Consider the following 22,050-nt stretch of genomic DNA (forward strand, 5'->3'; position numbering starts at 1 on the left):
TCCTCCAAGTTACAGAGAAGAGGAACCATCTGGGGTGAACTTGTGCACTTGGTATTGGCTGTCATGGTCCCTGTGCCTCTCTGGCTCGCTCATGTTGGCCACAGGTTTGTTTTGTTTTCTCTCCTGCTTCCCTGGGTGGAGCTCATTGTGGGCTCTCACCCTTGGCCCACGTATCTGCGGTGATTTCTACACCTGTTGCTGATCAGGCGGCGTCCCCCTTGCCTATTTAACGCTGCGGCACGGAGTATTCGGCACTGGAACGTTGAACCTCCCATGTTCGTGCTCTCAGCTCTCCTAAGACAAACTCTCTCAGTGTTGTGTGGCGTATTGATCTAATTGGACTCTTTGTGTTTAGATCTCCCCGGAACTGGTGGCGGACCCTGACCTGTGATCCCTGTGTGTGTCAACATAAGTGGAAATTGGAGCGAGAGTGGCTGTGGAGAAGCGAGTGTGCGTAAGAAGAGGAGTGGCGGAGTTTGGGCCGAGTGGAGAGCGAGTGTGGATTCCTTCCCCTGGAGCCCTGAAGCCCTGCCCCATTCACTGTATATACACATCACTGTGGTTTCCCTTCTGTGTTAATAAATTGTCAACCCTTTGCTTGCCAGAACGCTGCCTGCGTCTGAATCCATCTGTTAGCCCTGACATTGGATACCTGGAAATCAGTGAAGGGACCATTAATGCTTCAACTTGTACACAGGTTTGAGAGCAACCACCCAAAAGCTTCTGCTAATAAACACTAGTCTGTGTTTGTGATGCAAATGTTTCTGGCTGTGTTCACAAACATTTAGTAAGGTGAGTGAGGAATATTAATACTTATTATTAGATCATTAGCAGACTGTAGAACTTGACTGCACGCCAAGGTGGCAGTTCAGCCATTTGATTCATGTTGCAGCAGCTCATGAGTGAATGAACATCGTGCAATAAAAGTACTTCTAGAAGTACATTTTTGCAAAAACGGACATTGTGGAGGAATGTAAGGAAGACACGAGGGAGCCCAATATTTTACTCAAACGTTAATCGCTGCATCACACAACTGAACATTCAAAGCGCCAAAACCTAACCCTCTCACTTCCCGTTACACTGGGTACGAGTGGAGCTACCTGGTGGTATGTACTTACATTTATTTAAATTTACTTGAGTAGGGTAGAGTCATGCTAATGACCTAATAATTTTATTCAGGTGTGTTGCAGCAGAGATACATTTAAAAGCTTCAGGACGCTGGCTCTCAAGGCCTGGAGTTTGACACCCCTGCTTTACACAAAGATGGGTTAAATCACAGTGCAAAGAATGAATGAATAAATGAAATATAAAAAATAAATAATTATTAAATAGTCTTACACATCAATGTCATTGGTTGACTTTTGAAGTATTTGAATCCTTATTGGGTTCCCTGAGTGACAGAAGGATTAAAACACTTTAAAATCAGTACTGAAAATATGTGCAGACATTACTGGATAGATTTAGGGTTAGAATCAATAAATCACTATCATGTTAAACACTCTTAGAGTTCAAACCTTCGTAGAAACATAAGTCCAGTATCATGGAATGAAACCTAAAGGTGCATTTGAGGGTGCAAAACGTTTCGTCGGCATTGTTGTGTTTGTTTGGGAGAAAACGTACAAACACACAGTGCAGCACTTCAGAGTTACACTGCTAGCGATCGAAGATTTATGTAAATTCGACAAGCTAAACGCATTCTGTACTGTACAGCAGGAGTCCCCAACCTTTTTGCACCACAGACCACTTTAATGTCAGACAATATTTTCAGGGAACGACCTTTAAGGTGTCGCGGATAAATACAACAAAAGAATAAAAAAAAGAAACTGTGGTGTTTTGTAAATATAATAATAAACGTGACTTGAGCTGTGCGCCAACAACAATGACAGTGACATCCTCCTCTCTGCTTTTTAATGCTCTCTGGTCGCTATGGTAACGCGTAAATAGTTCTTTCAAAATAAGACACACAACTACAACCATACATTTCACACCGGAGGATCAACTCTCGCGGAACGGTACCAAAAGACTCACGGACCGGTCCGTGGGCCTATTAGGGACCGCTCCTGTACAGGAGACACTGGACTAGATTGATTGACAATGGTCTACAGCAATCAGAACGCACAACACGATGTACTGTAAAAAAAAATAAATCAGCGAAACAGCAAGTGTCACTTTTGGCCACGAACAATTTAGGGGAATTTTTATGAACAAACCCAGAGCGTTAAAAAACCCCCCACTTAAAACCATTTTTATTTCTCAGCAGCATCAATAGTAACAAAAACGCAATTTAGTTTCGCTGTCAAAGTCGATTTAACTGAAGTTACGTGTTTCCGGTTACTGTGGAGCTCCACAGTGGCTGCAGCCAGAAGCTGTTTCTACAGGATCCTGATGGACACTCAAAGCTTTTAGAAAATGTCCTCATTAGTTGTTTGCAGCAGAATATCAACCGATGTGAACCAAAACAACAAAAGTGCTCTGCACATGTGTGTGAGACTACAAATTCTAGAACCAGAACTGCTGATTTCATTACTCTGAACTTTTAAAGGCAGGTTTTGTATCTGAGAGCAGGGACACTTGCTGTGTTCAGTGTGACTCGTCTCTGCAGAAGGTCAGGGCTCTGATAGTTGCAGTTAGCGGGTGACTTACTGGGCAGGTGGCTCCTGAGTGTCTGGAGTCAGGGTTCATTATGGTCCTGGTTGCTACTGGAAATAAAGAAACAAAAGGAGTGTGTGTTGTTCAGGAAGTACAGACTGTAGCTCAGCAGGTAGAATTACTAACTGGAAGGTTGGAGGTTTGATCCCTGGCTGCTCCAGTCTGCACGCCACGGTATCCTTGGGCAAGATGTGGAACCCCGACTTGCTCTCCGATGCATCCATCATAGTGTCATTGTTAGAAAAAGAAGTGCTTGTGTGAATGAAGCACGCTGTATAAAATGCTGTGACTGCTCATACAGAAAAGCAGCTCATAAGAACTGGTTCATTTTCCAGATAATTCCACTATTAAGACAACAGACATTTGGGAGGCTTTCTCTGAGAGTAACACTGAAAGTCTTGCTGCTCCTCCACAAAATGAACTTCAGATTAAAGACACAGCTCAGCTAAACACAACTCAAACTAATCTACAGTATTTTTCTTTATTACGCAGCGTTTTTATAACTATTTCCAGATGTTTCTAAAGATGAAAACAGAATTAAACTCCAGCCTGATGCGTTTCTGAGGTTCCTGACTCTGACCGTCCCTCAAACGCCTCTCTGGGCGTTTCCTTCCGTCGCTTTTACTTTCGCTTTCGTGAATGTTGTGGCGCAGCTGATCGTCTCCATGTTAAGGTAACGTTAGCAGTCTGTACTGTTTTCCTGGCTGACATCAGCTGTGTGCAGCTTAGTTTCAGCATAAATCTGCTTCGTTTTATGTGAGATCAGAGTCTGGGAACGAGACAGAAACAGTTGATGATCAGCAGCTGAACTCGATGTTACTGTGGATCCACTGACTGATGTCTGTAGGCAGCTTCTCCTGCCTCCATCAGTCTGTTACGGAAGCCCGTTTCCGCCACAAAAAAGGATCCATTCTCGAAATTTCGACTTATAACTCGAAAATTTTGAGGAAAGTAGCTCGAAATGTCGAGTTAGTTCTGCCAATCAGTAATCCAGCTACAATGCGCACTCAAACCCGCATCGCAACAAACCGGCGCTTTCGAGAGTACGTTAGCTGATATTAACGCCATGTGATTCAGCTAATAACAGAAGGATTTCATCATTTGTGAAGCCACACAGACAATAATCAGCGACTTGTGCATTTATGACTGGCTGTAATTCTGGTGTCTTAGCTGTAGCATTTGTAGCTGAGGGCTTCAGCTTCCGGGTAACAAGGAAATTACGTCATTCACGTAAATGACTGATTGACAGCACTAACTCTTAATTTTGACTTAGTTTTTTCAAAATTCCAAGTTAATAAGTCGAAATTACGATAAAATAAGTCGAAATTTCGAGTTCTGGATCCTTCTTTTTTTTAGTGACGCAAACGGGCTTCCAGTGTGTGGATGTTGTTTAACTGCTGACAGTGAGACAGGGCTGTCCTAAGAGTCGCTGCCAACACTTCATCTATAAAATGCATTTCTCTGCTCGTTCGCTATAGTCTGCTGTCGTATTTGTATGCAGGTTATTTTCAGTTTAACTGGTGATGTTCATTCGTGTATTGTAGGTGAATGCGTTGATGATTGATCATAAATTAGTAAACTGGCCGTTTTTGCTCAATAATTCCTGTTTCATGTTCAAACCGTCAGACAGAAACTCTGCGTTTGTTTTTATGTTCTTCAGCCTGTTGTTCTTGAGGTAATCTGTGATGCGTTCAATGACCCTCCACATGCTCTGAGGCTCATTTGAAGAGAAACAGAACTTCATCTTTAGAGCATAAGTGGGTTTTTGCCCTCTTTATGCCCGCGGTCAGGCTCTGTTTATTGTAGTATAACACTCATAGGACACAGTGTCCCGCTGCACACACACTGCACACACACTGCACACACACTGCACACAATGACAGCTGCAGAGTTTGTGTCTGATGTATTAAGTATGAAACACTGTTGGGCTAAAATCTGGTCAGAATGAATCCAGGTGCAGGTGTGTCAGTTTAGGACCACTGGACTAACATCCAAGTGCTCACAATATAAAGTGTATTCTGTAGTAACATCCTGGTGTTGCAGCAACAGTCCCACATGGAAACGTCAACACTCAAAATCTCTTTTTGTCAACAATAAAATGACAGCAGACCAATTTGAACAAAGTTGGTAAAAAGCTTCAGAAATTAGTAAAATATTAAAAAGTGTCTGGATGCTCAATCATCCAGGTAAGGGTTAGGTTAGTAATGCTGTGATTGCAGACATTCCCCAACTCTCTGTGAATGGGACTCATGGCCATTGATCAGTGGTTGTTGATCAATGGTCATGACCTCCCAGCCATTGTGCAAATGTCCTGTTTATAAGGTTGGAAACCTGCAGTCAGCTGAGACTGAAGGAGTCACCTGGATGAGTCATGAAACGTTTCTCCCACTGAAAACATCCAGATGAACAGAATCAACTTTTGGGGATTAAAACGTGTCTGAATTAATCATCATGAGTGGGTCAGTCAGTGTGTCGCTGGGCTGATTTGTGTTTCCTCTGCAGGTGAAGGTAGAAAGTGTGTGTGAGCTGATGTGAATTGAGCAGCATGGATCAGTGTGAGGACAGAGAGGAGGGAGTCCCTCCCTCTAAAAGCACTCTGTGTGGGGAACATGAGAGCCAGACCAAAGCTCAGAGGTGAGATGACCATCTCTAACTGTCCATGACTCTTCTCCATGTCACAGCTCAGCACTCACATCACTGCTCCATCATTATTCACAGGAACCAGCCTGGACCTCCACCCAGCTCTGTGTCCTGTAAGAGTGACTGGTCTAATGGTCACATCGTTAATTTTAAAGTCCAGCCTGTGTCCGCTGCAGAGAGGTGAGCTGTTAGTAACAAGAACTCTCTGATTTAAATGATTTTGATGTTTCCTGGTTTCTAAAATGCATCTCTGTAGCAGAGCAGTGTCTCCAAGGACACACAGGCTCAGCTGTAACTGTCAGTTTACCTGGTTTAAGACACATTTGGACTCAATTGGCTGTTTTTAACTATGTATTTTAATCAGAGGTGTAAATCTAGACCTCACACATCTGGATCCTAAACTATGATAGAAACAGCTGCTAGCAGTGGGTAGTTTGACTTTGATACGCTGCTCTAGAAAGCAAACAAAGGTTTGTGCAGCTCCTCTTCAGAAAAGTGTTCAGAGAGCAGCTGCTGTATTAGACAAAGGCTCGTCGTGTGAGCCCAGATGTGTGTAACAGCTGGATGAAGGAGAACCATCACAGTCGCGTCTCCATCCCGCCTTTATTAATGAACTTCCTGTTGCTTGCAGATGACAGGAACACAAAGTGTTTGTGCCACGTGATGCTGCAGGATTTGTTAACGTGTCCATGATGGTAACATCTCCTCGTCTAACTGCAAACACATGAGCGCTCCTAACGGCAGCTATCACAGCCACACAGGCAGACTGTGTCTCACTGTTGCATTCAGGGACATTTGTTTTCCTGTAAAAAGCTGAACTCTAATCTAAGAGGACTGTTACTGACAGGAAACAGCTGCATTATCTGCAGTCTGTGTGATCACAGCTGCTTCAATCACTTCATCAGAGAATTGATCATTGAATAAAACATGTTTGTGTCTGCAGAGGTCAGAGGTCACAGTCTGCAGGATCCAGCTGTCCGTCTGTGAGGAGTGACTGGTCCAAACAAAGAAACCCTCCAGACTTCAGTGCTGAACCTGGACCAACGAGGTCAGAGAACTGTGATGACTCCTTTACATGTTTGTGTTTTCCTGGATAAATATGACCAAAGATTCATTAAAAAGATAAAAATATTAGACTTTGTCCTGTAGCGCTGTGTGGCAGGCAGGATTGGACCCAAACACAACAGGATGAAGTCAAAGAGGCAGCTTTATTTCAGCTGTGAACATGCAAACAGCAGAAATAAGGAAACATAACTGTAGGTTTGCAGTGAATGAAGCCTCAGCTCGACGCTGCACTTTGTCCCTCTTTTCCTTCTCCAAACAGCCACATCAGGAGTCTTTGATGGAGTTTTAAAATATTTAATTACAAATGTCCAAAGATGGGTTCAGGATACCTGAATCCACAGTTATTAAAGCTAAAATAGTTCACAGGGTTTGGACTTTGTTAGGTGACGAGAGAACATCAAAGTGTTTTTTATCTTTAAACAGTATTTTTATCACTTCAGTTGCTCTCACAGCCCTGTTTGTTATTTTACCAGAGCTCTTATGTTTCACTCAGTGCTCCCACCAAACACCTTGGAGGACACATTACAGGGAGTGCAGAATTATTAGGCAAGTTGTATTTTTGAGGAATAATGTTATTATTGAACAACAACCATGTTCTCAATGAACCCAAAAAACTCATTAATGTCAAAGCTGAATGTTTTTGGAAGTAGTTTTTAGTTTGTTTTTAGTTTTAGCTATTTTAGGGGGATATCTGTGTGTGCAGGTGACTATTACTGTGCATAATTATTAGGCAACTTAACAAAAAACAAATATATACCCATTTCAATGATTTATTTTTACCAGTGAAACCAATATAACATCTCCACATTCACAAATATACATTTCTGACATTCAAAAACAAAACAAAAACAAATCAGCGACCAATATAGCCACCTTTCTTTGCAAGGACACTCAAAAGCCTGCCATCCATGGATTCTGTCAGTGTTTTGATCTGTTCACCATCAACATTGCGTGCAGCAGCAACCACAGCCTCCCAGACACTGTTCAGAGAGGTGTACTGTTTTCCCTCCTTGTAAATCTCACATTTGATGATGGACCACAGGTTCTCAATGGGGTTCAGATCAGGTGAACAAGGAGGCCATGTCATTAGTTTTTCTTCTTTTATACCCTTTCTTGCCAGCCACGCTGTGGAGTACTTGGACGCGTGTGATGGAGCATTGTCCTGCATGAAAATCATGTTTTTCTTGAAGGATGCAGACTTCTTCCTGTACCACTGCTTGAAGAAGGTGTCTTCCAGAAACTGGCAGTAGGACTGGGAGTTGAGCTTGACTCCATCCTCAACCCGAAAAGGCCCCACAAGCTCATCTTTGATGATACCAGCCCAAACCAGTACTCCACCTCCACCTTGCTGGCGTCTGAGTCGGACTGGAGCTCTCTGCCCTTTACCAATCCAGCCACGGGCCCATCCATCTGGCCCATCAAGACTCACTCTCATTTCATCAGTCCATAAAACCTTAGAAAAACCAGTCTTGAGATATTTCTTGGCCCAGTCTTGACGTTTCAGCTTGTGTGTCTTGTTCAGTGGTGGTCGTCTTTCAGCCTTTCTTACCTTGGCCATGTCTCTGAGTATTGCACACCTTGTGCTTTTGGGCACTCCAGTGATGTTGCAGCTCTGAAATATGGCCAAACTGGTGGCAAGTGGCATCTTGGCAGCTGCACGCTTGACTTTTCTCAGTTCATGGGCAGTTATTTTGCGCCTTGGTTTTTCCACACGCTTCTTGCGACCCTGTTGACTATTTTGAATGAAACGCTTGATTGTTCGATGATCACGCTTCAGAAGCTTTGCAATTTTGAGACTGCTGCATCCCTCTGCAAGATATCTCACTATTTTTGACTTTTCTGAGCCTGTCAAGTCCTTCTTTTGACCCATTTTGCCAAAGGAAAGGACGTTGCCTAATAATTATGCACACCTGATATAGGGTGTTGATGTCATTAGACCACACCCCTTCTCATTACAGAGATGCACATCGCCTAATATGCTTAATTGGTAGTAGGCTTTCGAGCCTATACAGCTTGGAGTAAGACAACATGCATGAAGAGGATGATGTGGACAAAATACTCATTTGCCTAATAATTCTGCACTCCCTGTAGTGTGATTTAGATTTCATTGGTGTAAACACCAGTCACACAAGCTAACCCATGGAGGCAGCAGCAGGCTTTGTGTTTGGTCTGTTGGCTTAAACTAAGAGAGTTTAGTTTGTTAGCACAAAGAGCTGTCAGCTAAAGCCCCGAATGCACTTTGAATACAGACGAACTGAGAAAAACACTTTAAATACAGCAAACAGTCAAACTGACCACATGTTTTTCTGCTGATCATCCACAGCAGTACGTTTAGCATTCATGCTAGCAGCAGGCTATGACTGTCCACTCAGCACCAACACAGGTAGGAGTGAGCAGTGATGAAGCAGGACTGTGGGCAAGTTTGAGCTACAATCCTATTGGCTTCTCAGTTTCTCCAAAGAAAAGGGGAAAAATTCTTGGTGTTGTGAAGATGTGAGTTGGTCTTGTTGTCGTGGGGCTGGAAGGATGCTGGCAGTGAGAGGCTTTTCATACAGTGTTCAGTAACAGAATGAGAAGAAAGCCACTGCACATGAAACAAGGTGCTCGTAGTGTTTGTTTACTGTGTTTGTGCCACAATGTCAGATCAGTTGTAGATTCACATGCAGACTTGTCCAGTGAAACCAGTGCAAGTACTGCAGTACAGAGCAAAGACTAAGCAAGGGTGCTGTTGTAAACTTTAACAAAAGACTGTTATGTGACAAAGAGTAAGTACATTATTTTTATGAGATTGTTCATCATGTCTTTAATTTAATATTTCCAGTTTTTCCTTCCTGTCTCATGAAGCTGTGACATTTATTGTTTTTCTTTTAGGATCAATAAGAGGCCAGAATCTCCTGGACCTGAACCCAGCTGTGTTTCCTTAAAGAGCAACGAGTCGAAGGATGTTGGTGCAAACTTTAAAGGCTGTTCTTCTGCTGCTGAGAGGTAATGTGTGTCTAGATGTTGTTCCTGACTCTGTATTTTTGAATAAATCCTCATGTTTAATATCAGCTCAGCTCTTTTTCACACATTTCTATGTTGGTGTGTGAAGCGGTGTGTGTTGGAGTGTTTCCACAAACACAGCAGTCAGAGTGGAAAGAGTGGATGTTGTAGGAGGTGTTTGTGTAGTGAAGAGGCTGAGTGTCTGTAGGACTCCAGCTGCTCCAGCAGGTGTCTCCTTTGTGCTTTGCTTCAAACACAGTGTAGGGAGGAGCTTCCACTCAGGTGTTTCCCACATTCATACAGAGCTTTTAACACCAAACTCCTTTACAGTCCTTCTCCTCTCACACACGATCACACGACTGATTTGTCTGCAGCAGCTGTGTTACTGCTAGTATTTTATTATGTGTGTAATCTCCTCATATTGTTCCTGTGGTTTAGTTTGACTTCCTTCTGCAAACTCAGCTGCTCTGTTGCTGATACACGTCTCCATGAATATGATTGATCAGATGCTGCCAACACCATGTGTTTCATGTGAGCGCTCAGCTGAAACCCTGGGTTGACTTATCGAGTTAATAACAAGCTTCACGTGACTGTGAATGCTAAAGTGAATCAGATAAAGGAAAGAGACCCTGCTAATGTTGGACTCACTTCTTAGTGTAGATCCCAGGAGGAAGTTCAACATAGCCATTCTTTGTGCTAGCTCGACCAAACCTGAGAGCACAGTGCAGGATAATGATCATCATCTGTCTCTGTCAAGGACATTTAAAATCCACAAATGACAAAAATAATTATATTTGATCATTAAAAATATGTTTTCACTTAAAAAAGCATGAGCACACTGGTGGATTAATATGAGGTGCCGTAAGGGACATTATTACTGAAACGCTCTCACACACACTACTGAAACGCTCTCACACACACTACTGAAATGCTCTCACACACACTACTGAAATTTTAGCTCTCACACACACTACTGAAACGCTCTCACACACACTACTGAAATTTTAGCTCTCACACACACTACTGAAACGCTCTCACACACACTACTGAAAAGCTCTCACACACTACTGAAATTTTAGCTCTCACACACACTACTGAAACGCTCTCACACACACTACTGAAAAACCAAGGCATTTCAGTCGAACAGGAAGGCGTTTCAGTCGAACAGGAAGGCGTTTCAGTCGAACAGGAAGGCGTTTCAGTTAAACAGGAAGTTAATTCTTGACAAGGAAACTGAAGGAAAAAGTGTTAGATTTCAAACAAACCACTACACAGATGTCTACTCAGCAACCTGTTAGTTAGGGGTGGGTTTTTATAATCGATTTATTGATTAAAATCGATTCTGGCTTGGATAACGTGAAATCGATTCATTAAAATCCTGAATCGATTTTTTTATATAAATTTATTTTACCCGAAATGCCAGAATCTCTGGTGAAACCTCACAAAATTTCAACAACCACCAAACAGCTAAGACAGTAAATGAGAGCAGGTACACGGCTTCTGCACAAAGACGTAAACACACAGCGCGGACCCGCGGATCAGAATCAGTGAGATCTCGCCTTTCTCACCCGACAGCACGGACACGGTCGGGGCTGAAAGCCGACAGCTCGCTGACTCTGATCTGTCGGCAGGTCCGCGCTTTGTTTTCACGCCGTTTTTGCGCCGATTCTAAAGCTGTTAGTTTGATCTCTCTCCAAACAATATTGACTGAACCAGCAGCAAAAGAAGATCCAAACTGCGCTTCACATAAACATCGTCATGAATTCCCTCACTGTTTTGCTTCCACCACGATAAAATCGCACGTCTCTCTCTCTCTTTCTCTCTCTCTGTACTTCAAGAACAGTTTCCCGTCTAAAAATCTGTTTTCTGTATTATTCGCTTGCTTGTTATGCACAAGTCTACTGTTGTTTACAGCGCAGTCGGCCGCTGTTTTTTTTTTGTTTCATTTTACATACTTCCGAAAAGAAAACCTAATTTCTGCCGTTCAATACTGAATAAATTTAAACTTTTTAAAATTATGCAAAATGCAAAACGTTAGCCGTGTCTCTAATAAAACCGCTGTAACGTCAGAGGTAACGTTCATATGTTAATGGTTTTCTTTCGTTTTTGATGTACTGCAGAATATTTTTTATAAAATCCCAGGCCAGGAAAACCACCTTCATGTTTTTATGTGTTTTATCTTCAGCTACTTTGACACAAAGGCATCTGCTGTGATGCTCACACCTTTGATAAAGTCTTGCGTGTGTCAGCTTCCTTTTTTTAAATACAAAAATATGTAAATGTACTGATCTGAATTATAATATTTCTGACTGTCAAAATTCCCCATAATCAAATCGAATTGAATTGAATCGAATCGTGGAACAAATCGATTCTGGACCTCAGTGAGACAGCTGCATTACTTAACAATATATTAGCCTCAGCATAAGTCAAAATTTAGAATAGCGGGAGACGTGCATTATCCTGGTTATTTTTTTGGCATATGTGCTTTTTGTCTTTTTTTTAGCAAAGAAAAATATCTTAAAATCATCAAAAAAACCAGGGAGAGAAGGCTTAGCGTTCCTCCATTTAGCACAATGGATATGATATTTACTCAAAAGTATTGTTAAGATATTCATTGTGTGTACTCATGTTGTACAGTGTTTAACTGCATTATGGTTACTGTGGTTTAACAGAGGCAGTATTTTAGTTGCCACCACAAGGAGGCACTGTTTCATTGTAAGAGCACGGATGCTGCGTCATCACGCCCCTAAGAAAAAAAAAAAGTATACCACAACGAAAATGGCACCCATGAGAAAAGTTTTGCCGCATGTTGATGAGGAATAAAGTTCCCAAAAATATTAAGGACATTTTTGCCTCCGTCGTCATTTTCCTTCGAGTTGATCGCTGTCGATGCTGCAATACTCAACAAGTATGATGATGTTAATAATGTCTGAGACATCCAATGCTAGATGATCCATATAAAAAAAATTATGATGTAATTCAAACAGTGGCACATCATTAATATTTAGGGAAATCCAATTTTTTAAGTTGCACCAAATACATTGTGTGATAGGGCATAGGAAAAAAAAAGATGTTTTAGGGTTTCATTTTCATCAGTACAAAAAGAACACTGATCCACCTCAAAGCCAAATCTCTTTTTTTAGAAATTCTGCCACAGTATTAGTTTTGTTTAAAGTGTGTTTCTTTAACTTTAGGTAGAATAGGCTATTTCATAAATTTTTAGTATGCTTTATCCAGTGTATATGAAATAACTAAATTAGAACCATGCCATGTAACCATTCTGTTGTAACTATGAAATATTTTGTCTTTGAAGAAACTACTAACAAATTTCTTATTGCATTTTTATCAAACAGCTGACATTGCCCTAGCAATAAATTTGGGAGCACTGATGAGAAATTATTGTATATCATAAAAATTTTAATCAAATGAAGCAGAGGCAGTGGGACCAGTTCACAAAATTTGTTATATTCTCTTTGAGAACAGTTTAGACAATATTCTTCTGAAAAGTCTGTGTAACTTAGAATGACACCGTTATCATCCAACAAATCTGTTATGAATATAATATTTTTGTTCAAACCAGTCACTCTTGAAAATTGATTTTTGATTAAGTGTTATTACCCTATTATTCCATAAGGTTGAATTATGGGGAGAAGTTGTGGGTAAATCTCATTTTCCCAAAAATGCAACGTCTGTTTTGGAAAGTTTGATATCTTTATGGGGATTTTATTTGCCGCAAAATCACATTTCAAAATAAAGTCTAATCCTGTATACTATTTTATTAAACAAGAATCATGGGATGTGGAGCTAAGTAGAGTCTGGCTGTGACAGACAAGATTTTAACCATTTAATTCTAAGGGTGCCAACCATAAATTCTAATTCTGGAGTTTTGATACCACCTTTATTGTATCCCTTCACAAGCTGAGATCTTTCTATGTAATGGGTTTTATTCCTCCACAAAAATTCGAACACATTTCTATTTATGGTTTTCATGGTATTTATCATTTTTTTATTTTTTATATTGTTTACGTGGCGCAAAAAAGGTTGGGGACTGCTGTACTAGCAGGTTGCTGAGTAGAAATCCTTGTAGTGTTTTGAAATATACCACTTTTTCCATCAGTTTCCTTGTCAGGAAACAACTTCCTGTTCAGCAGAAATGCCTCTGGTTTCAGTGGTGTGTGTGAGAGCGTTTCAGTAATGTGTGTGAGAGCTAAAATTTCAGTAGTGTGTGTGAGAGCGTTTCAGTAGTGTGTGTGAGAGCGTTTCAGTTGTGTGTGTGAGAGCTAAAATTTCAGTAGTGTGTGTGAGAGCTAAAATTTCAGTAGTGTGTGTGAGAGCGTTTCAGTTGTGTGTGTGAGAGCTAAAATTTCAGTAGTGTGTGTGAGAGCGTTTCAGTAGTGTGTGTGAGAGCGTTTCAGTTGTGTGTGTGAGAGCGTTTCAGTAGTGTGTGTGAGAGCGTTTCAGTTGTGTGTGTGAGAGCGTTTCAGTTGTGTGTGTGAGAGCTAAAATTTCAGTAGTGTGTGTGAGAGCGTTTCAGTAGTGTGTGTGAGAGCGTTTCAGTAGTGTGTGTGAGAGCGTTTCAGTAGTGTGTGTGAGAGCGTTTCAGTTGTGTGTGTGAGAGCGTTTCAGTTGTGTGTGTGAGAGCTAAAATTTCAGTAGTGTGTGTGAGAGCGTTTCAGTTGTGTGTGTGAGAGCGTTTCAGTTGTGTGTGTGAGAGCGTTTCAGTTGTGTGTGTGAGAGCTAAAATTTCAGTAGTGTGTGTGAGAGCGTTTCAGTTGTGTGTGAGAGAGCGTTTCAGTTGTGTGTGTGAGAGCGTTTCAGTTGTGTGTGTGAGAGCTAAAATTTCAGTAGTGTGTGTGAGAGCTAAAATTTCAGTAGTGTGTGTGAGAGCGTTTCAGTAGTGTGTGTGAGAGCGTTTCAGTAGTGTGTGTGAGAGCGTTTCAGTTGTGTGTGTGTGTGTGAGAGCGTTTCAGTAGTGTGTGTGAGAGCGTTTCAGTAGTGTGTGTGAGAGCGTTTCAGTAGTGTGTGTGTGAGAGCTAAAATTTCAGTTGTGTGTGTGTGAGAGCTAAAATTTCAGTTGTGTGTGTGAGAGCTAAAATTTCAGTAGTGTGTGTGAGAGCGTTTCAGTTGTGTGTGAGAGAGCGTTTCAGTTGTGTGTGTGAGAGCGTTTCAGTTGTGTGTGTGAGAGCTAAAATTTCAGTAGTGTGTGTGAGAGCTAAAATTTCAGTAGTGTGTGTGAGAGCTAAAATTTCAGTAGTGTGTGTGAGAGCGTTTCAGTAGTGTGTGTGAGAGCTAAAATTTCAGTAGTGTGTGTGAGAGCGTTTCAGTAGTGTGTGTGAGAGCGTTTCAGTAGTGTGTGTGAGAGCGTTTCAGTTGTGTGTGTGTGTGAGAGCGTTTCAGTAGTGTGTGTGAGAGCGTTTCAGTAGTGTGTGTGAGAGCGTTTCAGTAGTGTGTGTGTGAGAGCTAAAATTTCAGTTGTGTGTGTGTGAGAGCTAAAATTTCAGTTGTGTGTGTGAGAGCTAAAATTTCAGTAGTGTGTGTGAGAGCGTTTCAGTAATAATGTCCCTTAGGGCACCTGATAGATTACAGAAACATGAAAACTTGTTAACAGTAAAGTTAATTTAGGTGTAAACAAAGTGTCAAACATACTTAAGTAGAAGGACTGATGTTTGTGTTAAAATACCCTCTTAAAGCTGAAATACTGATTCAACTTCTTTCTCCAAAAGTTGATTCTGTTCATCTGGACGTAGCGTTTTGTGGGAGAAACATTTCGTCTCTCATCCAGGTGACTCCTTCAGTCTCAGCTGACTGCAGGATTCAATCTTATAAACAGGACATTTGCATGATGACTGAAACCTGCCCACTGAAGGAACAATGGGCTGTGAGGTCAGTTCCTTAATCTTAATTATGCAATTCTCATGACCATTGATCAACAACCACTGATCAATGGTCATGAGTACCATTCACAGAGAGTTGGGGAATGGCTGCAATCACAGCATGTAAGATGGTGACAGATGTACCCTTAGGCCCCCTCCTCAATTCAGAGATGGTCTTTCCCTTTTCACGTAAATGGCCTCTTTGACTCCGCCTTCAAACCAGCGTTCCTCCCTGTCCGGGATGTTACATCCTCATCATTGAAAGAGTGTCCACTGGCCTGTAGGTGTAAATAGACTGCAGAGTCCTGGCCTGACGAGGTGGCTCTTCTGTGTTGTAGCCAGAGGTTGTTTGGTTTCCCCGATGTATAAATCCTGCCAATCGTCCTGCACTTAACAGCGTACACTATGTTACTCTGTTTGTGTCGGGGGACCCGATCCTTGGGGTGGACCAGTTTTTGGCGCAGCGTGTTTTGGGGTTTAAAAGCCACAGAGACCCAGTGTTTAGAAAAAATGCAACTCAGCTGCTCCGACACTCCTGACACATATGGGATAGCTACAGGTTTTCTCTTAGGCAGCGGTTGTCCTTCTCTCCTGGATCGACTGGAACTTTCTTTAGGAGCCTTTCCAGCTTTGACAAAAGTCCAGCTGGGACACATTTACGCTACGTCCAGATGAAGAGAATCAACTTTTGGAGATTTACTTTCCTGGATGATTGAGAATGCATCAAGACGTTCCTCCTAAAGTGTTATTCAGAAAAATGACAAAAACAGTTTTAAAAATAAGGATTAAAATATTACAAACTATGTTTTTGAGTTTCCTGATGTAGCACAAAAATATATGAACATAACTGTATATAGGACAGATATTTCACGGTTCTTTTAGGCAGCACCAAAAAACAAAAAGACTGTTTTAAGCTGTCTGAGGTAGTGAGTCAACATGTCACACTGGGTCAAAGGTCAGGGAGTAAAAGTGTGTTTTAAAGGAGGTTTAAAAGCAGCGAGTGAAGGAGCCTGTCGAGGTAAATCGTTCCATAACTGATCAAATTCAGTTGGTGGACCTCTGTGTGAAATCAATCATCTGGTTCACAGAGAGGATAACCCTCACATGGGCTGTACAACATTATATAGGGAGACATTGTATTTTTATTTTATTTTTTATTCCTATTTATTCTATTTATCCCCTTTGTGTATGTATGTATATATATATATATATATATATATATATATATATAATAAAACAATTCTGTAACTGTAACTTCGGTCGTTGCTGTGCTTTTTGGAAGTCGAATTTCCCAGAGGAACCCACCCGAGGGATTAATAAAGTTCTATCTTATCTTATCTCTTATCTTATCTTAAAAACAGAGATTATCGTAGCCATCGCTCTCTCGCATGGACGTGGCAGTCTTGCTGTCTGCTGCGAATCCTCCCCGTACCTCCGTGACCTCGTCTGGTATCTGCTCCCTCCTCTGTAAGAGACAGTAAAGGAAAACACGTCTCTGCCTAGTCTTGAAAATCTAATCTTATCATCCATTGTTCTTCTAGGGCCTCTTCTTCTTGTGGCCTCAGCTAACTGCTAATATTTAAATGGCTAACATTAACATGTGTGCCAGCCAGGTTCACATTTATGATGAACTATGATTAATTAACTGATGTTGAAACTGGAGCTTTACTGACCTCTGAAATTCCTCCTAAAGTGTTATTCAGTGTTGTGACAGTCAGCTGCTTCAGCTGCTGCTGGGATGGGCTGTGGCAAAGAGAACAGAGAAAATCCAAATCAGAGTTTTTCTCTGAATTAAAAGGAAACAACAATATATTCTACATGGTGAAACTGATGGTTTCTGGTGTTTGGGTCTGTTTTTCTGTATTTATGCAGATAAAGTGTAAACTCAGATGAATTATACCATCAAATGTTAAAGGAAAATATCAGGATGAGTGTCTGTGAGCTGAGAAGGACGTGAAGCGAGCAGTTTATCCCAGAGCTGAAGCTGCTCTGTGTGCAGAGATGAGCTCAGATTCCTGCTGTGATTGATCAACAGTCACAGAAATGTAGACTTGTAGTTATTACTGCAGTATGGTCACAGCAGATACTGATAAACATGTATTATGAGGATGGATGATCAAGTTTCTCACTCTCTCCTTTAAATCTCAGTTTTTTCTTCTTCACAGTTTATCTGTTAATTTATTAATGAATAACACTGAAAGAGTTTCTGTTATATTTCCCCTTGAACATCAGCTTATTAGGGCGGCATTAGGAAATAGCCCCCCTCCAAAGAATGAATAAATGAATGATGATAATAATAAAATGATTCAAAAGCAGAGCTCAGAGTGGTAGAATGGTCAAACATGGATCCACGGGTGGTTCAACTGCATTTGGTGACGTGACTAAAGCAAATCTTTCAAATAATCCCACCATCAACGGGATGTTGTCTCCTTTACTACGGTTACTTTACTTGGTCACCGTGTGAATTTCTTTGAAATGAACCAAATTATTTTATTTGTTGGTTGTTGCATATTTAACCTCTACAGTCAGGACAGGAGGAGATGAGGCCTCAACAATGTTGGGTTGTAGCTGTGCTTCAGGTTAGAGTGAGTGTCCATGGAATAAATGTAAGTCAGTGAACTGGAAACATGACTGTGTTCAAACTTTGTTTTCCTTTTTATAATGAGTCTAATCAAAGGTGGACAGAAGTATCTCCACTGTGACTTTTCTGTGTCACCATCAGAGCTTCTGCACAGTGTGGAGAAAGATCCAGAAGCAGAGCTGGACTGCAGACAGCCAGTCAGAGCAGCTGTGTACAAAGTAAGACTGAACATCTGTCTGCTGATGGACTCATTTCTGAAAACTGGACTTCTTGTGTTGTTCAGACACTGAAGAGTTTTCTTTCTCTTTAGTCTCATTGTTTTTCTTTCTTTCAGCAGATGTTGGTCTGCAGGAGGTTTTAGATGAACATAAGATCAGTCTGAGGAGGAGATGTGAACGTGTGACTGAAGGAAGTGATGAAACAGGAAGTAGAACCCTCCTCAACACCATCTACACTGAGCTCTACATCACAGAGGGACAGAGTGAAGAGGTTCATACCCAACATGAGGTGAGGCAGCTGGAGACAGCTTCCAAGATGGACGCCCTCCATGACGCTCCAATCAGGTGCCAGGACATCTTTAAAGCCTTACCTGACCAACAGAGACCCGTCAGAGTGGTTCTGACCAACGGCGTGGCTGGTGTTGGAAAAACCTTCTCAGTGCAGAAGTTCACTCTGGACTGGGCAGAGGGCTTGGAGAACCAACATGTCAGTGTGGTGGTTCTGCTTTCATTCAGGGAGCTGAACCTGATCAGAGATGAGCAGTACAGTCTTCTGGAGCTGCTCCATGTTTTCCATCCAACATTACAGAAGGTCACAGCAGAGAAGCTGGCTGTCTCTCAGCTTTTGTTCATCTTTGACGGCCTGGATGAAAGCAGACTTTCATTGGATTTCACCAACAGGAAGCTGCTGTCTGATGTCACACAGAAGGCATCAGTCAGCCAGCTGCTGACAAACCTCATCCAGGGGAATCTGCTTCCCTCGGCTCTCGTCTGGATAACTTCCCGACCTGCAGCAGCCAATCAGATCCCTCCTACATGTGTTGACAGGCTAACAGAAGTACGAGGCTTCACTGACGCCCAGAAGGAGGAGTACTTCAGGAGGAGATTCAGTGATGAAGAGCTGTCCAGCAGAATCATCTCCCACATGAAGACATCCAGGAGCCTCCACATCATGTGTAGTATCCCAGTCTTCTGCTGGATCACTGCTACAGTTCTGGAGCACATGTTGACTACAGAGCAGAGAGGAGAGCTGCCCAAGACCCTGACTGACATGTACTCACACTTCCTGCTGGTTCAGACAAAGAAGAAGAAGAACAAGTACCATGAGGGACATGAGACGAGTCCACAGGAGCTGACGGAGGCTGACAGGGAAGTTCTTCTGAAGCTGGGGAGGCTGGCATTTGAACATCTGGAGAAAGGAAACATCATGTTCTACCAAGAAGACCTGGAGCAGTGTGGTCTGGATGTAACAGAGGCCTCGGTGTACTCAGGAGTTTGTACAGAGATCTTCAAAAGAGAGTGTGTGATCTTCCAGAAACCAGTCTACTGCTTTGTTCATCTGAGCATTCAGGAGTTTCTGGCTGCTGTCTACAAGTTCCACTGTCACACCAACAGGAAGACAAAGGTGCTGAAGAACTTTTTGGGAAAAAAATACAACGAGTCCTCTCTGGATGATTTCCTTAAACGAGCCATGAAGAAATCCCTCCAGAGTGAAAATGGCCACCTGGACCTGTTTGTTCGCTTCCTTCATGGCCTCTGTCTGGAGTCCAACCAGAGACTCTTAGTAGGTCTGCTGGGTCAGACAGAGATCAGTCCAGGAACCATCCAGAGAGTCATCAACAACCTGAAGGAGATGAACAGTGATGAAATCTCTCCTGACAGAAGCATCAACATCTTCCACTGTCTGATGGAGATGAACGACCTCTCAGTACATCAGGAGATCCAAGAGTTCCTGAAGTCAGAGAACAGATCAGAGAAGGAACTCTCTGAGATCCAGTGCTCAGCTCTGGCCTTCATGCTGCAGATGTCAGAGGAGGTTCTGGATGAGTTGGACCTGCAGAAGTACAAAACATCAGAGCAGGGACGACAGAGACTGATTCCAGCTGTGAGGAACTGCAGAAAGGCTGGGTGAGTCCAGATGTGATCATTAACATCATTGATCAGTGTAGGTTAGTAGTTTAATGTTGAAAATAAAATCAGATTGTAACCACAAAGTGTTTGTGTCCGTACGCTGCAACCTTCCACACCATTCCTTTATTGTACAGACTCAGCAGCAGCTCCATGGATCCCAAATCCAAGAGTGGAGAACAGATTTGAAGTGTGTCACATCCATGCAGTCACAGCTGTTTCCACCATGTTTCCACTGATATTAATCCTGTTCAATGACACGTTTCATATCAGTGAATATGTTCTTTAGGACGTCCACTGACATGTTTAAGTGTCCTGCTGGAAATCACTCAAATCATCCATGAAATCCATGAAAAATCCTTTTAGTGTTTCTAACTTCACCCTCTGTCCTCTCTCTCTCTCCATCCTCCTCACTGCTTCTTTCACTGATAATCACACAAACATCGTATTCAGCTACAAAATAACACAATAATATCATCTGATGATCATTATTATAAGAGCAGGATCCATATTTGATATCAGAGTAACACACTGCTTGGTTATGTGCAGTCATCATCAGTGACTGTGGGTCAAACAGAAGCTCTCTGATTGGTTGCTGACCTTGGTCACCTGTCCACTCTCACCTGTTTGTGTTTGCTCTCTCTTTGCTGTCTCCATCCTCTCTCTCCTTTCTCTCCCTCTCTGTCTTTGTACGTCACTCAGGTCCAATGGAAACAGTGACCTTTACAAACCAATCAAAGACAAACTGATCCATGTCAGGTTATAACAATATTCAAAGTGAATACAGGCTGCTGCTGGACACAGACAGGTAACATCATTTTGACTTGCTGTCACCTGGATCTGGACTCATAAACACTGAAGCCCTGAACAGGAATACAAATCATTTTCTGCCAACTAGCGACACACCAGCAGATAATGGCTCAGAAAGCTCAAATGAGCCAATCATTTCTGTGTTTAGTTCCCCTGAAATCAGATCTGATATCAGCAGCTCTGAGTTCATTCATCATTATTGTCCAGTGATGAGATTTCTGCTCCGTTTGGTAACAGTCAGCAGGTTTTTCCTGCGTGTGGACGTGAACAGTCGTACCTGACAGCAGGTAGCAAACAGAGATCATCTTTCCAGCTGGAACTCTTCACTGAGCTGAACTCATTCAAAATGTTCTGGAGTCAAAACAGGAAACAGTCCAAATGTGTGTCTTCACTCTGACTCTGGATCAGATCTCAGTGACAGACTGTGGACATTATGGAAGCCTAAATGTGACACCATCTTCCTCCTTCATCTGCAGATTAAAGCCAAACAAAGATTCTCATTAAAAGTCTGCAGGTCTGAGAGAGACTCAATCGTTGTGTCATGTCAAACACAGTAAGAGGAGCTGAAGCACAGATGTGAAGAGCAGATTCATCAGATTATGACCTCACTCTGTTTTGTCTTCATATACATTCAGTCTGTGTTTATAATGCAGATTTTCTGCTTTTATAATAACACATTTTATATTTTCTATCATCACAGACTGACTGAGTGTCGACTCTCAAAGACTCACTGTGAAGTCGTGGCCTCAGCTCTGAAGTCCAACCCCTCCCATCTGACACAGCTGGACATGAGTAACAACTACAACCTGCAGGATTCAGGTGTGAAGCTTCTGTGTGCTGGACTGGAGAGTCCAAACTGTGGACTGGAGACTCTGAGGTGAGTTCACTGCCTGCGGCTGTTGTTGTTTTTCTATATTTCAGGTCTTTGATGTTTGAAACTTTCTTTAGTTCCTAAATGTTCAGGATGTGTCTGAAGACAAATGTGAAGAAGTTTGAGTGCTTTCAGAAATGTTGTCTTTCCAAACGACTGAACAACAGTTTTTCCTTTTGGCTCCAAACAGAAGTGACAGACTTGAGCAGGGTTCATTTAAAGGCTGACAGAAGTGGAGTGGTGACGGGGAGATGTTTGACAGGACAGTGTTTCAGCCTCCACAGGTTCATGTTGTGCTCCATCAGTCAGTGAAGATGAAGTCGGTGCTGATGAGGCTGTAGAGTGTGTGAGGGATGTGAATGAGGATGATGAAGATCTGATGATAGCAGATAAAAACAGGCTGCAGAGACTTTGAGCCATAAAGGGCACACAGTGTGTGTACAGAGCAGCTGA

General features: G+C 42.1%; 3 protein-coding genes across 3 annotated transcripts in view; all 3 read left to right on the plus strand.

The window, feature by feature from the left end:
• The window catches only part of LOC147336396 (NACHT, LRR and PYD domains-containing protein 1b allele 2-like), a 198,003-nt gene that overhangs the window by 137,792 nt on the left and 38,161 nt on the right, over nt 1-22,050 (plus strand). The window lies entirely within an intron of this gene.
• The window catches only part of LOC147336401 (ribonuclease inhibitor-like), an 89,968-nt gene that overhangs the window by 38,527 nt on the left and 29,391 nt on the right, over nt 1-22,050 (plus strand). The gene's annotated exons all lie outside the window — the stretch shown is intronic.
• Nucleotides 3,254-21,607, plus strand: LOC147336403 (protein NLRC3-like). Its single transcript, XM_086287102.1, has 7 exons — nt 3,254-3,322; nt 5,152-5,283; nt 5,368-5,469; nt 6,233-6,337; nt 17,932-18,008; nt 18,125-19,916; nt 21,427-21,607. The coding sequence occupies exons 2-7, from the start codon at nt 5,195-5,197 to the stop codon at nt 21,605-21,607; spliced, it is 2,346 nt and encodes a 781-aa protein (XP_086143228.1). The 5' UTR covers nt 3,254-3,322; nt 5,152-5,194.

Source organism: Aulonocara sp. 'chitande type north' Nkhata Bay, linkage group LG3, assembly GCF_057382095.1.
Source record: "Aulonocara sp. 'chitande type north' Nkhata Bay isolate Kocher_YH1m ecotype deep benthic linkage group LG3, A_spYH_male_GT1.1, whole genome shotgun sequence".
Classification (NCBI taxonomy): domain Eukaryota; kingdom Metazoa; phylum Chordata; class Actinopteri; order Cichliformes; family Cichlidae; genus Aulonocara; species Aulonocara sp. 'chitande type north' Nkhata Bay.